Here is a 12075-nt window from a genome sequence, read left to right as displayed (position 1 = left end):
AAAATGAATAATATTAACCCAGAAACATGTCAATGAATAGATTTTATATATATATATATATATAATTTTTTATATATATCTTGTCCTCTGGTGGGGATAAAAAAATAAACAGCAAAGCTTTGACAACAGCACCTTGACATAGTATGTAATCCAACATTACCTTGAGAAGTTTAGAACAGTAGACAGATAAATTACTTGAGAGGAAGATTGTTTTTTTGCTGAGTGTGTAAACTGAATGTTTTTTGGTCAGCATCATATCCTTTTTTTGTAAGTGGAGAATTTCTTGATTCACAATTGAAGCAGCATGCAAGCTTTTGAAGATGGAGCTGTCCTCTCTCCTTCCTTGCCTGTTTTTTTCTTTTCCTTCCTTTTCTAATTCTTGGCAACGTAAACAAATCACAATGTCTTGAGGAATGTGATATAGTAATTTAAACTGGGCGCAAATGACTGATCAGATTTTTTTTAATTGTTTACAAGGTCATGAATATGTTCAATAAATAGACTGTAGTATCACTTTTACTGTATAAACTTCATCTTTTTTTACATGCAGTCCATAAAATTTTCATTTGACGGAATAATTTACCCTGTTATGTATATATACAAATAGATATTTTCTCTTTATTCTCTTTTTTAAACTCTTCAATAAAATCTATACATTTTATACACTATCTCCCTCTTTTAATGGTCAATGTGCATACACATGAAGTGTCTATCCTTATAAACCGCCAGCCAATCTTCTTTTTGCTATCCATGGTAAGCGCTCGCACGTAGGACTGGGTTGTCCTGCATTGGGAATTATAATGCCGCTTGTCTATTCCTCTGCAGCCCTCCTTTGTGTACCCCATGGGGTTGCATTTGGTCTCATAAAAGTATTGCTTCAGTTGGCCATTGGGGACAGGGACCTTTTCCATGACGGTAACTGTCTGCCCAGACATGTCTATTGCCGTCTTTTTATCCACAGCTGTCACCCACTGGCTAATACTGTCACACACACTGAGCTCTCCACGCCGCGAGGGATCCGAGTGTCGCCGCACCCTCATGGACATATTAGCGGCGTCCAGATAGTTTTTGTATTCCTCCAGGAGAAAGAGCAACGGCGGCTCCAAAGGCACTTGGTTGCTGATCATCACCCGCGAGTCGTACATGTCGACATCCTTGGTCTCTGCTGTGACCACAGAGGACGGGCCCCCACCTCCCTGGCTCTTTTCGCCCCCCTGTCCCAGCTGCGCCGCCTCTCCCTCTACTTCCAGCAGCTCCTCTATCACCTGCTCAAACGTGTCTGTGAGCGAGGGCAGCTCCCCGCGCTGGCCCGGCCCACCGCCACTCTGTGGAGTCCCGTGGCCTCGTGCGGCCGTCGCAGCGGCGCCCAAGTAGCCTTCCGTCCGATGGCCCCGCATACCCGGGGCGTCTCTCAGGGGCGCAGCTCTCATGCAACTGAAGTATGAAATAACCATAGTAAGGAACAGGATGGTCATCACTCTTCTAACCTGGTGGAACTGTGAAGAGAAAAAGAGAAAAGAAGAGGGAGGCGGGGGGGGACAAGCGGTTAATCAAAGAGCATTTTCTATGAAGTCTGCTTATTTTTGATCCATTATGCACCATGTAAGCCTCCCCTCTTATTTACACCCTCTACTCTTTCTGAGCGAGCCAAAGAGGGAGCCAGAAGCTTTGGAATAATCATAAACTGTTTTTTATGAGACTGATCTTGGCGCTGTGTCATCATCAGTGTTTTCAAATTGTTTGCAAACTGTTATCATTCTGTTCCTATGTGATGTCTGGCTTACATTTCTATTTGTTGGCAGCGATGCACAAAAGCTGTGCCGAGCATCAGAGAGAACGCTTATTACAAAAGATAAGATCACACGAATGGATGTCACTACATCCTTACAGGCTTGTTATTATTTATAAGCTTTTTTCACTGCGGTGTTAAACTGTAGTTTTCTGCTGCATGAGTAGTTTTATCATGACTTAACCTGCCATTCATCCCTCACTGCATGATTGATTGAGTGGTCTTGTCAGTTTTGAGAGCTCCTACTCTCCCCCTTATGTTTTTTAACTTTGTCAATTGGATTTGTATGTTCTAAATTGGATATTTATGAGGCCCTGTAGTTTTATGTGTTGTCCTTTATTGATAATAGAGCTGACACGTGGATGCATTTACCAGAAAATTTTTAACAGGCCATGCATGTGTTGACACAAGGATATGATTTGTTTGGATTATTTGTTTGAGGAGCTCATGTTTTACTGTTTGACCATGTCATTAACCCCGCTAACACAATCGCCATTATCAACCTCTGACATGGCCAACACTCACTGACGGCCTTAGAGGGGAATGGTTTGTTTGTGTCAGCTCTTGCAAACACTGGAGCTGTAGTATTATTATTTTCTTATAAAAACAGGTCCGTGCTGTAGGACTGGTCTGATACCAAACCTTACAGACATAAATGGGATTTAGGAGTTTGTCAAGGGTGCTCTGTTTGTTTTCAGCAGGTGGATGAGAGAAAGCACTGCAGGATGTGGAAAATGAATGACAGAAAGATGTGTCATCCTCCCTGCACCGACTCACAAGATAAGCAAAGATCTAGCGGGTAGGAGGAGGGAGAAAAGAGCCACAAGGACAGGTGTAGCAGAAATACTGAAGTAGCAAATCGCATAAGCATCTCTTCTTACCTTTGGAAGGTCTAAGATTCAAATCAATGAATATGATCCGTGGACAACCAATGAGACTTAAAAGCAGCCATAATGAAAAGAAAATCTAGATCTTGCTTTCCACAGGGGGGCTCATTTAAAAATAGCCCGGCCACGGTTTTGACTGCACACTCTGCATGTCCCAAACTTTGTACAGGAAAGTACAGTGGAGCAAACACTCACAATCACTTCTGCTTGCACTGAGAGTGGACCTGTACACCTTTACAGTAGGGAGGAGCCTAAAAAAAAGCACCTTAAAAGCATTTGTTTCATTCTTAATTGGTATCTGGGGCCGTGGCTGCAATTAACCAACACCGTGGTGACTGCCATAGAGATATGTTGTCTAAAAATAGACGTGCTGGGAGTCTCACAGTCTCTATTCAGAATATCACATCCTTCTTCTTAATGAGCCACTCATTCCCCAAGCTCAGTGACGCGCTCCTCCTGAGTGTGTGAGTTAAGGGGAGGGCATGGGGAGGGGCCGGTGTGCATGTGTTAGCAGGGAGAGATGGGGGTATTTTTCCTCTCACCAATTAAGACAACAATGAGGAAAAAGTCAAGAATAAGGGGATAATTATCCTTTTTTGTTTAATATTGTTAATAAAAGCTAGTCTAAGAGGCAAAATCCAGCTTAATAAGCTTTAAATATTGTTAAGGATTTGGTTCCAAAAAGAAGGATTTTCTGTGAGGCTTCCCAGAAAGAGAAAAACCACGTAGGTTTACGGGATCGAGGCCAGTCACGAGCCCTTATGTGTAGGATGCATTTAGGCTGATATTATTATCAGCATCACGCTCAAATGGTTCCACTTCCACATGACGGAAATGAAGGCAGAGGGCTGATTACTGTTAGGCGTCAAACTTCATGCTGGAAATGGTGCAGACGAGGAGTGCTGCATCTTCCGTAACAGACCACAGGGGTAATATTGCAGTAGCAGGGGGTGGAGAGAGTGCCAGCGTCATTTCGCAGCATAACAACCACAGATGACGTCTCTTCCAGGTCTCCATAGGGGAGAGAATGGAGGGGAAGGAGGGTAGGAGGGGGGGTTGCTGGGGGTAATGCCACTCAACAGTGTGCAATTGCGTGCCATTCCCCCGGGTACCCTCACACCGGGAACAACAAATGATTTTATTTCTATCTCTGTGATTTCCTGTTTCCATCAGGACAATCAATATGGCTTATGCTCTCAATCAACATCCTGTTAAAATGCGATAAAGCCAATGAATCATTTAATTGCTGTGGGACCGGCGGAGGATCTCTGGCTTATATCTACTGGAGGCTAAATGTGACAACTGATTGGTTGGCTCTTGTTTTATACATCCAGCAAGAAATGTTTTATGTGCACTGCCGGATTTTGCTGTTAATGAAAAAGGCGGCTCGCGAGTTAACACAATGAGCATGAATAATAAAGCAAGGGAGGAAGTGCGTATAGGGGAATGTGTGGAGGAAAATGAAGTTTTTCTGAGCTCTGAGGCAGCTCTGTGACTATTGGTTTGGTGATGAAAATATATGACAAAGAGGAGCTTTCATCTATCTCCATTGTTTAATGGTTAAATTGAATCCAGGTACATGCAACCAAATGATGTTTGAAGATAAACATAAATCACTCCTGCAATAACTGCTGCTCAAACACGCCTTTATTCCTGACAACACCTAGGGCATAAAACACCCAGAACAATAGGAGCAGGTGAGTGTGTAGACTCTGTCTACTGTTTGACGTCTCCAGATGACCACCTGTTCAACTGCTTTGAGAGCACGGCTGCATGGCGGGGATATGTAACTTAGCCTGGCGTTTTATTCTTTGTGCCAGGTGGGGATTAAAGTGATAAATACCTCCTTTGACAGATGCTGAAAAGTTTTTCTAAAGCATGAAAGGACTAGCAAGGCTATGATATGATTTCCCCCCACCAAAAGCCTTCCTGCACACTTCATGGCTACATCTTCACAAACAGCAGGAGGGATATGTTAGGAACCATTAGGAAGCAAAATAAACATCAAACAGGAGACATAAAAGAGGGAAATACGCCGCCACATTTGAATAGAAATGCGTGACCTATAGCTACATTTGTTCTTTCCTCCCTCGTGGGCATCTGTCTTTGTTCGGCTCCTCAAGATCAGTCTCGGCGAGAGCTATTTACCTAGCAACATGTTTTGTCACGTTCGACACGTCTAGCACAAAATGCCAAATGTTCAGCATGAAGAAGAAGAGGAAAAAAACGCTCAAACAGCATGTTATCAAAATCTAAGCCTGAGGACCTCTTCTGTGCCACAATGCAGCACTTGAAAAAAAAAACAGCAGTTAGAGTTGTCTGCATTAATGGCTGACACATGTGGAAGCTGGCTTCCTTGAGATCTGCTTTCAATCTGACACAGTTTCAGAGAACGTTTAGTAATGGATGAGCATCACTGAGGGATTATACCTGGCCTCTAGGCCAACCTGGGCCACTGCCTCAGAAAGAACAGCATTCAAAGAGCTGCTGAGTGATGTCTGGCAAACAAATGAGACACTGCCTTTATGCAACACTGTATGCAACAGTGGACAAGTGAGAGATGAAGGCAAAAAAAAAAAAACATTACAATATGGTGAAAATCCCATCTGGCAACACAGAATCCTCTGTTGGCATCCAAAAACCCTTAATTACCTGAGTCTTGGTGCTCAAATATTAAGCCAGTGATTATAGGAGGCACAACACCACCTAATTTAGTTACAAATCAGCAACTTTAATAACATAAAAGAGCAATAAAACTAAGTGGAATACAGCTTCATGTGAATAAGGCTGTAGTTCCGGTGGTTGAACTCTGGAGGGCGCGTGAGACCGTGAAATAATAAGAGCTGCTTCTCTTTCCCTCCCTTCAGTGAAACAAGATAGATAGATAGATAGATAGATAGATAGATAAGAGAAATACATTGATTTTGCCTACCAGTTTCAAAGCTACAACGTTAATATACAAATACAACTGAGTCACAACTCTGCATTGAAATCTGGCGCACTTTTTCGGAAAATACACCATCAATTGATCATTAAACTGTCATATAACCAGCCTTTATACTAGTGCTTGGAGCAGACATGCTAACATGCTATGAATGAGCCAGTTTTCCACCAGTCTATAAACACGACTTTATTTCTACCCGCCAATAATTTGAAGTTATTCAGTGTGAGCACTCACAACAGTGACAAGTAGACCCAACAGTGTATGTTGGCCGCCGTAGCTGGGCGTTTAGGTCTCGGGTTTCCTATAAAGTCTTAATGAGTTCATCAAAGTTGTTCTCCCTCTCCAAAACGACCAAAATAATAACCGCGAGGGTCTTGTTAAGTAGGTTGGAGACAATGTATTAGCACGAATATACTCAAATACATTGTGCAGCTTGAATTAAGTTTGTAGTGATACTAAAAGGCGTTAAAAGTTGAACGTAAAATACGTGCCTCAATGTTTCCACCTTTTAACGTAAAGAGTTGTTAGTGAGAAGTCACGTCGCTCGAGCTAAATGTAATGAAACAAGGTGTATTTTCTTCTCTAGATTACATCTGCCGAGCTCGTGCTCTCCACTGGAAACCCAATCAACATAATAACTCCGTTTTTTATTAATGAACGTGAGGATAAGGTTACACATATCCCCTCTCTCGGGCTGCGGCGCTGTCTGTTCGCAGGAGAACCGGACTTGATCGAGCTACTTTTAGACCTCCCCTCCTCCTCCTCCCCAACACCACACACACTTACAAACACACACTTCGTTTTAATCCTCAAGACTCACCAAACAACGCTTAAAAGTGCTTCAAAGAACTTATCGTAAAGCAAACAGACACATACCTTTCACTGCCCAGTCGTAAAACAGACCATTCAACAGGACAGTAGTGTCATCTGGGATGTTTTGGACAACTCCCTGAGTAATTTACTTTCGCGATATTTTCCTCCTCTCTCTCTCTCGTATGTGCTCTCCCCCCGATCAGCTTCAAGATATCTCTTCAGCTTTGGAGCAAATAGATTAAATTATTGATGGTGGAAATTGCATGGCTGCTGAGGTAATGCACTCCCATGGTTGCGCGGCTCCTGTGGAGATGGTCTGAGACTGAAGTTGTCGCATGCTGAAAACGCTGCAGCGGCAGCAGCAGCAGCACCGCGGGAGGAGGAGGAGGAGGAGGAGGAGGATGATGATGGGAGACCTCTGGAGCTGAAATGAGGCGCCTCTTTGAAACTACAGTAACTTTACTACACAATGACGCTGCAACATGTGACCTGCCGCTGGCTGACTGGTCGTCACCAAACTCCTGTTTAAACAGCCCCGAGGCGGAACTATTAATGCGCTTTCCTTGTGCATTATGTCCCTGTGTTTGTCCGCATACCGCGCTGCCTGCATCCACACCATAATGTCTGGCGATATATAAAGCACGAGCCAAGCCTCTCCTCTTCCGTATTTCTCTCCCAGGCAAAGAGTTTTTTTTTTCTCTTTTTTTGAAGGTTTTGCGTAACAGCGCGTCTCCACCAAGTCGTGATACACTGCGAGCCATTTCTAGATGGCCTATTTATGTAAAATTAGATATTCAGAGAAGTAAAAATAAGCACTTCTTGTACTGGTGAGCACAGTGAGGAGGCTGGGTGAATGGCATCAAAGTGAGCTTAGAAGAAGGTCTATAGTAGGCCTACTTATTCATGAATGCATTTTCCCAACATTTTAAGTCATCCTAAATAATTTCTTAAGCCCTTAATGTAGGATAAACTCATAATCTCCTCATAAAATGAGTATTTTGAGTCATAAATAACCCCCTGAATATGAGGCCTATCATCCTTGTGCTGTAAAATGTGCAGCAGACAGTGGAGGCTAACAAATATGTGAACTTATTGCAACAATTCTTCTTCTCATTGCTTTTTAAAGTGAGCCATCTCCACAACAGATGGATGACTCCCCTGCAAGTGCTCTGCAGTGTAGTAACCAGCTTTCACAGGTTATTATTACCAAATGTCAGCTCAACAAATGCACTTAAATTATGTACACAGAGCTTCAACTCAGAGAATGAAATCCCTTTTTCTTCTTCATGCTCTGTTTCAGTCGCATGAACCAAAATAATAATAAAAAAAAATGTCAGAGGAGCCACAGCCTTTCACTAAGGGGGAGAAGATTTGGAAAAGTCCACCTCTGATGAATACAGGAGTGAGCGTAATAGCAGCTCATTATCCTTGTGAGCTGGCCCTGGTCCAGTGCAAAGATTTACAGTGATGTGTTCGCTGTATTGCCATCATGATTCCTCCCTGCACGAGCCCATGAGCTGCAGAGCTCTTGTTTGGCATGTAGCAGTATGGGAGTGGATGCTCACACCTGCTTAATGAGTCACTTCCACCTCCAACACACCCAGGGACATGCCAAGATAGTTATAGCCCTCCCTGAAGGCTCACAGGAGGTAAGGGCAAACTCTGGATGACAAAGAGTTGCATCAGCAATCACTGAGCGACATGACTCCAAAGAGGATGAAAAAAAATGCTCACTGCACAAGGGGGCTGTTCCAAACAAGTAATTCATAAATAAATCACTTGGCATCTCATTAGAAGAGCAAAAACAACAACATGGTCCCTCTCATTTGTGCAAATACAACACAACTGAAGTCTGGTGGCTTGTGTGTAGCTTTAAGGACTGGGTTTCTGAATGAAAATGTGTAAAAGGAGGGGGGGCTGAATTTGGATCGGTTGCTTAAAAGACGACATGATAGTACCGGCCTGTTTTAAGGAAACCAGACATCCCTTTGAAAACTGCTAAACCGCTAATTCATCGGAACTGAGGTGTAAGATTTCTTAAGGTTTAAGATTTCCAGTAACTTCAAACTATCTGTGGTTTTGGGATGTACCATTTTATCTTTAAGGTGGCTAATTTCTACAAGTGTTTGCCCTTTAATTCCAGGCTAAACACATGAGATCTTGCATTTAGAGTTGGATTTGTGCAGCTGAAAAGAGAAGAAATATCCACTGGAGCTGACAACACGACTCACTTGTATAACCTTTCAAGGCTTGTGTTGCCAAACGCAGCAGCATGCAGACAGGTCCACACTGCCCATAGCTTCACTTATCAAGCAGAATTATGCCTCATTGTGCACAGAGAGGAACCATGTAACATGGACGAAATGACATTTAGTGAAATGTCATTTTCACTGGGGATAAAGGAAAGCGATAGGGGTATTTTCGATCAGAGAGAAATTGCGTCCGTTCCTCAACAGGTAAACACGTCAGCTGAGAAAACATTTGTGAAAGTGGTCTGATGACGTCAAAGGAGACGAGGGCAGGCTGGAGAACAGGAGAGAGAGAAGTCCACACTGACAAGCAGCCAAACTCAGTGTAAGGCCTTCTTTAATCACATGCTGAAATTAGGAATTAATGCCATCTTTCCTGTGATGACAGTAACCTTAGTTGTAATCATGAGGCAGACACAGAGAAGCAGCCCTCTATGCTCATATGTACTCCTTCCTGCACAGCCTCCTACAGCTGATACATAATGTCTATAGTGGCATAGACTGCAAATTACTCCACAGCCTATTAAGCCTCTCTCTGTCTCTGTCTGTCTCTTTCCTTGGCTTATGTCTCCCCCTTCCACTCCCCCCCCCCCCCCCCCCCAATCCAATATCAGCACAGCATCAATAACCTTTGCATGGATCACTGCTGGGGGAAAACACACTAATCATGCCATGAAATTACTTGGAAAAGCGGAAGTAGCCTATTTGTTGTGAGACTGAAAAAGCAGGCATTATTCATATGCTGCACAAATGAGGCAAACAAATCAATGGCTTGAATATGCATCCTGCCTGTTTCTCTTAAAACACCCCAGATTCATTTTTTTAAATATTTTCTCTCATAAAAATGAAAAAATCAGCCTGATCAGTCCAAACCTGACTTGAAATGAAATAAATGTGTGATTTTAGGAAGTTGCCTGGATGTGCTGCATGTTCACACGCTGAGTGAACGATCGAACATTTCCGCACGCGCATACACACACACTGGGCAGAGTGAGTCGCGCGCTCGCTCGCAGACAGCGTCATGAATCGTTGTAGTCCCGCAGTGGTCCGACATATAAGACGCCTCGTGTATTAATAACTTATCGTGGGCTTCACTGGTGCTTCACTCACCTCCACGACACAGTGACGAATCGCTGATAATTAAAGGTTCCGAATCAGGTTCGAACTTGTTTAAACAAGCCTGCTAATTGGATGAAGGTGTTGGTGATGGAGATGATGGTGGCGGTGGTGACTAAAGCAGAAGTAGCAGCAGCAGCAGCAGCAGCGGCGGGCGATCTAGCCCACATTTCCATAATGATTAAGATGATTAATTTTCGCTCTAAATATAAACCGTCCGCCTAGCCACGAGTCCAGATTTCTAAAGTCTAAAATAATCGATAACCTATTTATGATTAGCACTCAGATATTATCAGCCGGAAACACAAAATTCTCACATTCCATGAATGAAAACGTCAATGCAAAGTGGCAAAACACAACCAGAGATCGAGTTTTATTTCAAAATAAAAGGCTAACATTCAATTAAAATGAAAATTAAAACGTTCTTGATTGAAAACCAGATTTCGCTAAATCCCTTTAGCCCCCCAAAGTGCACCAATTGATCGCAACGAAAAAGCGACACACTAAGGCCAACATTAACATTATAAAAAAAGAGCATGAACACATTAGCAAATGCTATTAATGTTAATCCTCATTCCTGCAGAATGCATTTCATATTTCGATTAATAATCAGGCTATCAAAAGAATTTCATCTGATTTTTTTTTTTTTTTTGCAATGAAAACCTACCATCAGGTTTGTTATTGACGCCCACCCCAACTCTGCAGAGCTGAGAGTGCAGAGAGAGAGAGAGAGAGAGAGAGAGAGAGAGAGGGGAGATTCTCGGTAAAGATAACACACGCGGAGACGCACGCACACAGTCGCGAGCGCACGCAGGCGCACGCCCGCACACAAACACACGCAGCCCCATTTATGGACTGATCCGCTGACGTACATTGCAGAAAAGTGCTATAAAAAAACCTTCATACATACAAAGTGTGTCGTGCCACCCCACAGACCCCTCCTAACCCGCCTCCGCTCATCCCTCCTCCTCCACCCAACACGCCCACGCCCACACCATAATCCCACGTCTCAATAGGGGGGAAAAAATAAAAAATAAAAATACTGCTACATGGTCAGAAAATAGGAAAAAGAAAAGATTATATTAGTACACACACACACAAAAATAATAAAATAAAACCGGAAAGGATACTGCAATAAAAACTCCCTTGAGAATGTGAGAACAAAAGGCCAAACATTTCTTCAAGGTAGCTCAATTTTCCTGATCCTATAGCAACTAAAATCGTTTCGATTGATAAATTATTGACTGATTAAATTATGAGCAATAAACGAATGTGTGCTGTTGATAAGCCGGAAACGTGGCTCTTGTAGAGGCGACGCAGCCTTTATTAAAGGAGCCTTTTTATGAATGTCGGGCAGACTTATAAGTAATATGATCTATTTTGGTTTCACTGTCACATAAAATGAGCACTAATAGGCTGTAATATGCAGAGAGCGATCTGCGCGCATTACACCGCTGGGTAAAAAAAAAACTCCCATAATGCCGGAGGAGGAAAAAAAAAATCCCATAATTCAAATGAAATTATGGATTTACCGGATTCAGTGTTTTATGGGAAAACGTCCCCTGCTAGAGGAGTTTTGATTAAAAGAGCGCTGACAGTGGGCGTTGGGGCTTTTCTCATCTCTTGTTTTTTTTTTTTTTTTTTTTTTGCTTCGTCTTGGATGAGAAATCTTTGTGAAAAAAAAAGAAAAGCAGGATAGAGAAGGGGGGAAATAGACAACATCCAGCGCTACTGTTGGTGCGAGACGAATGTTTTAGGCTACAAGTCCTCCACGAGAGCAGAGAAATAAATACAATCCCACATTTAAATGGAACAGCCTCACGCGAGATTTGACGCGTGCCTTCATTTGTAATAAAAAAAAAAGAGAAAAGGCAAAGGAAGAAAAAAAAAATAACGCTGCTTCCCGAACAATTGCATATCAAGCCATGTTATCTCTCCATCACATTCAGCCATAACATCTGTCAGTGGATGCACTTTGACCACGCCCATCTTTATTGTAATTTTACACGGGAATAACAGAACAATTTGTATACTACTGTAAAGGACACTCGCTTTGGCAAAGCCGGAGAATTACACGAGTCAGAGCCATTAAGAATTAATTCATCTTTTTTTTGTACATTATTCATCCGTAGCCCGCGTTTGACAGGTCGACACAGAGCCGTGTACGGACAAAAGAGGGGGGTAGGGTAGCAGGTGAAGTGAAAAGCACCTTATGAATGAAACCGTGGAGCGGTCGTAGTAAAAACACAAGTGATTTGATGGCGATGACGGGAGGGG

At 42.8% G+C, this 12075-nt stretch overlaps 1 protein-coding gene across 3 annotated transcripts in view; it reads right to left on the bottom strand.

The window, feature by feature from the left end:
- Positions 1–332: 332 nt before the first annotated feature.
- Positions 333–12075, bottom strand: part of bdnf (brain-derived neurotrophic factor) — a 30927-nt gene continuing 19184 nt past the window's right edge. For 2 of the 3 annotated variants that reach the window (XM_041791649.1, XM_041791658.1), the window contains one exon: positions 333–1496. In XM_041791649.1, the coding sequence (XP_041647583.1) occupies positions 666–1496 (831 nt within the window). In that variant the 3' untranslated portion in view covers positions 333–665. Of the gene's footprint in view, positions 1497–6496; positions 6533–12075 lie in introns of those variants that run through there. The other variant, XM_041791667.1, reaches the window with a different exon arrangement.

This window comes from Cheilinus undulatus, linkage group 1 (genome assembly GCF_018320785.1).
Source record: "Cheilinus undulatus linkage group 1, ASM1832078v1, whole genome shotgun sequence".
Taxonomy (NCBI): Eukaryota; Metazoa; Chordata; class Actinopteri; order Labriformes; family Labridae; genus Cheilinus; species Cheilinus undulatus.
The sequence above is the reverse complement of the archived record's forward strand: the minus strand, read 5'-3'. Positions and strand labels throughout refer to the sequence as shown.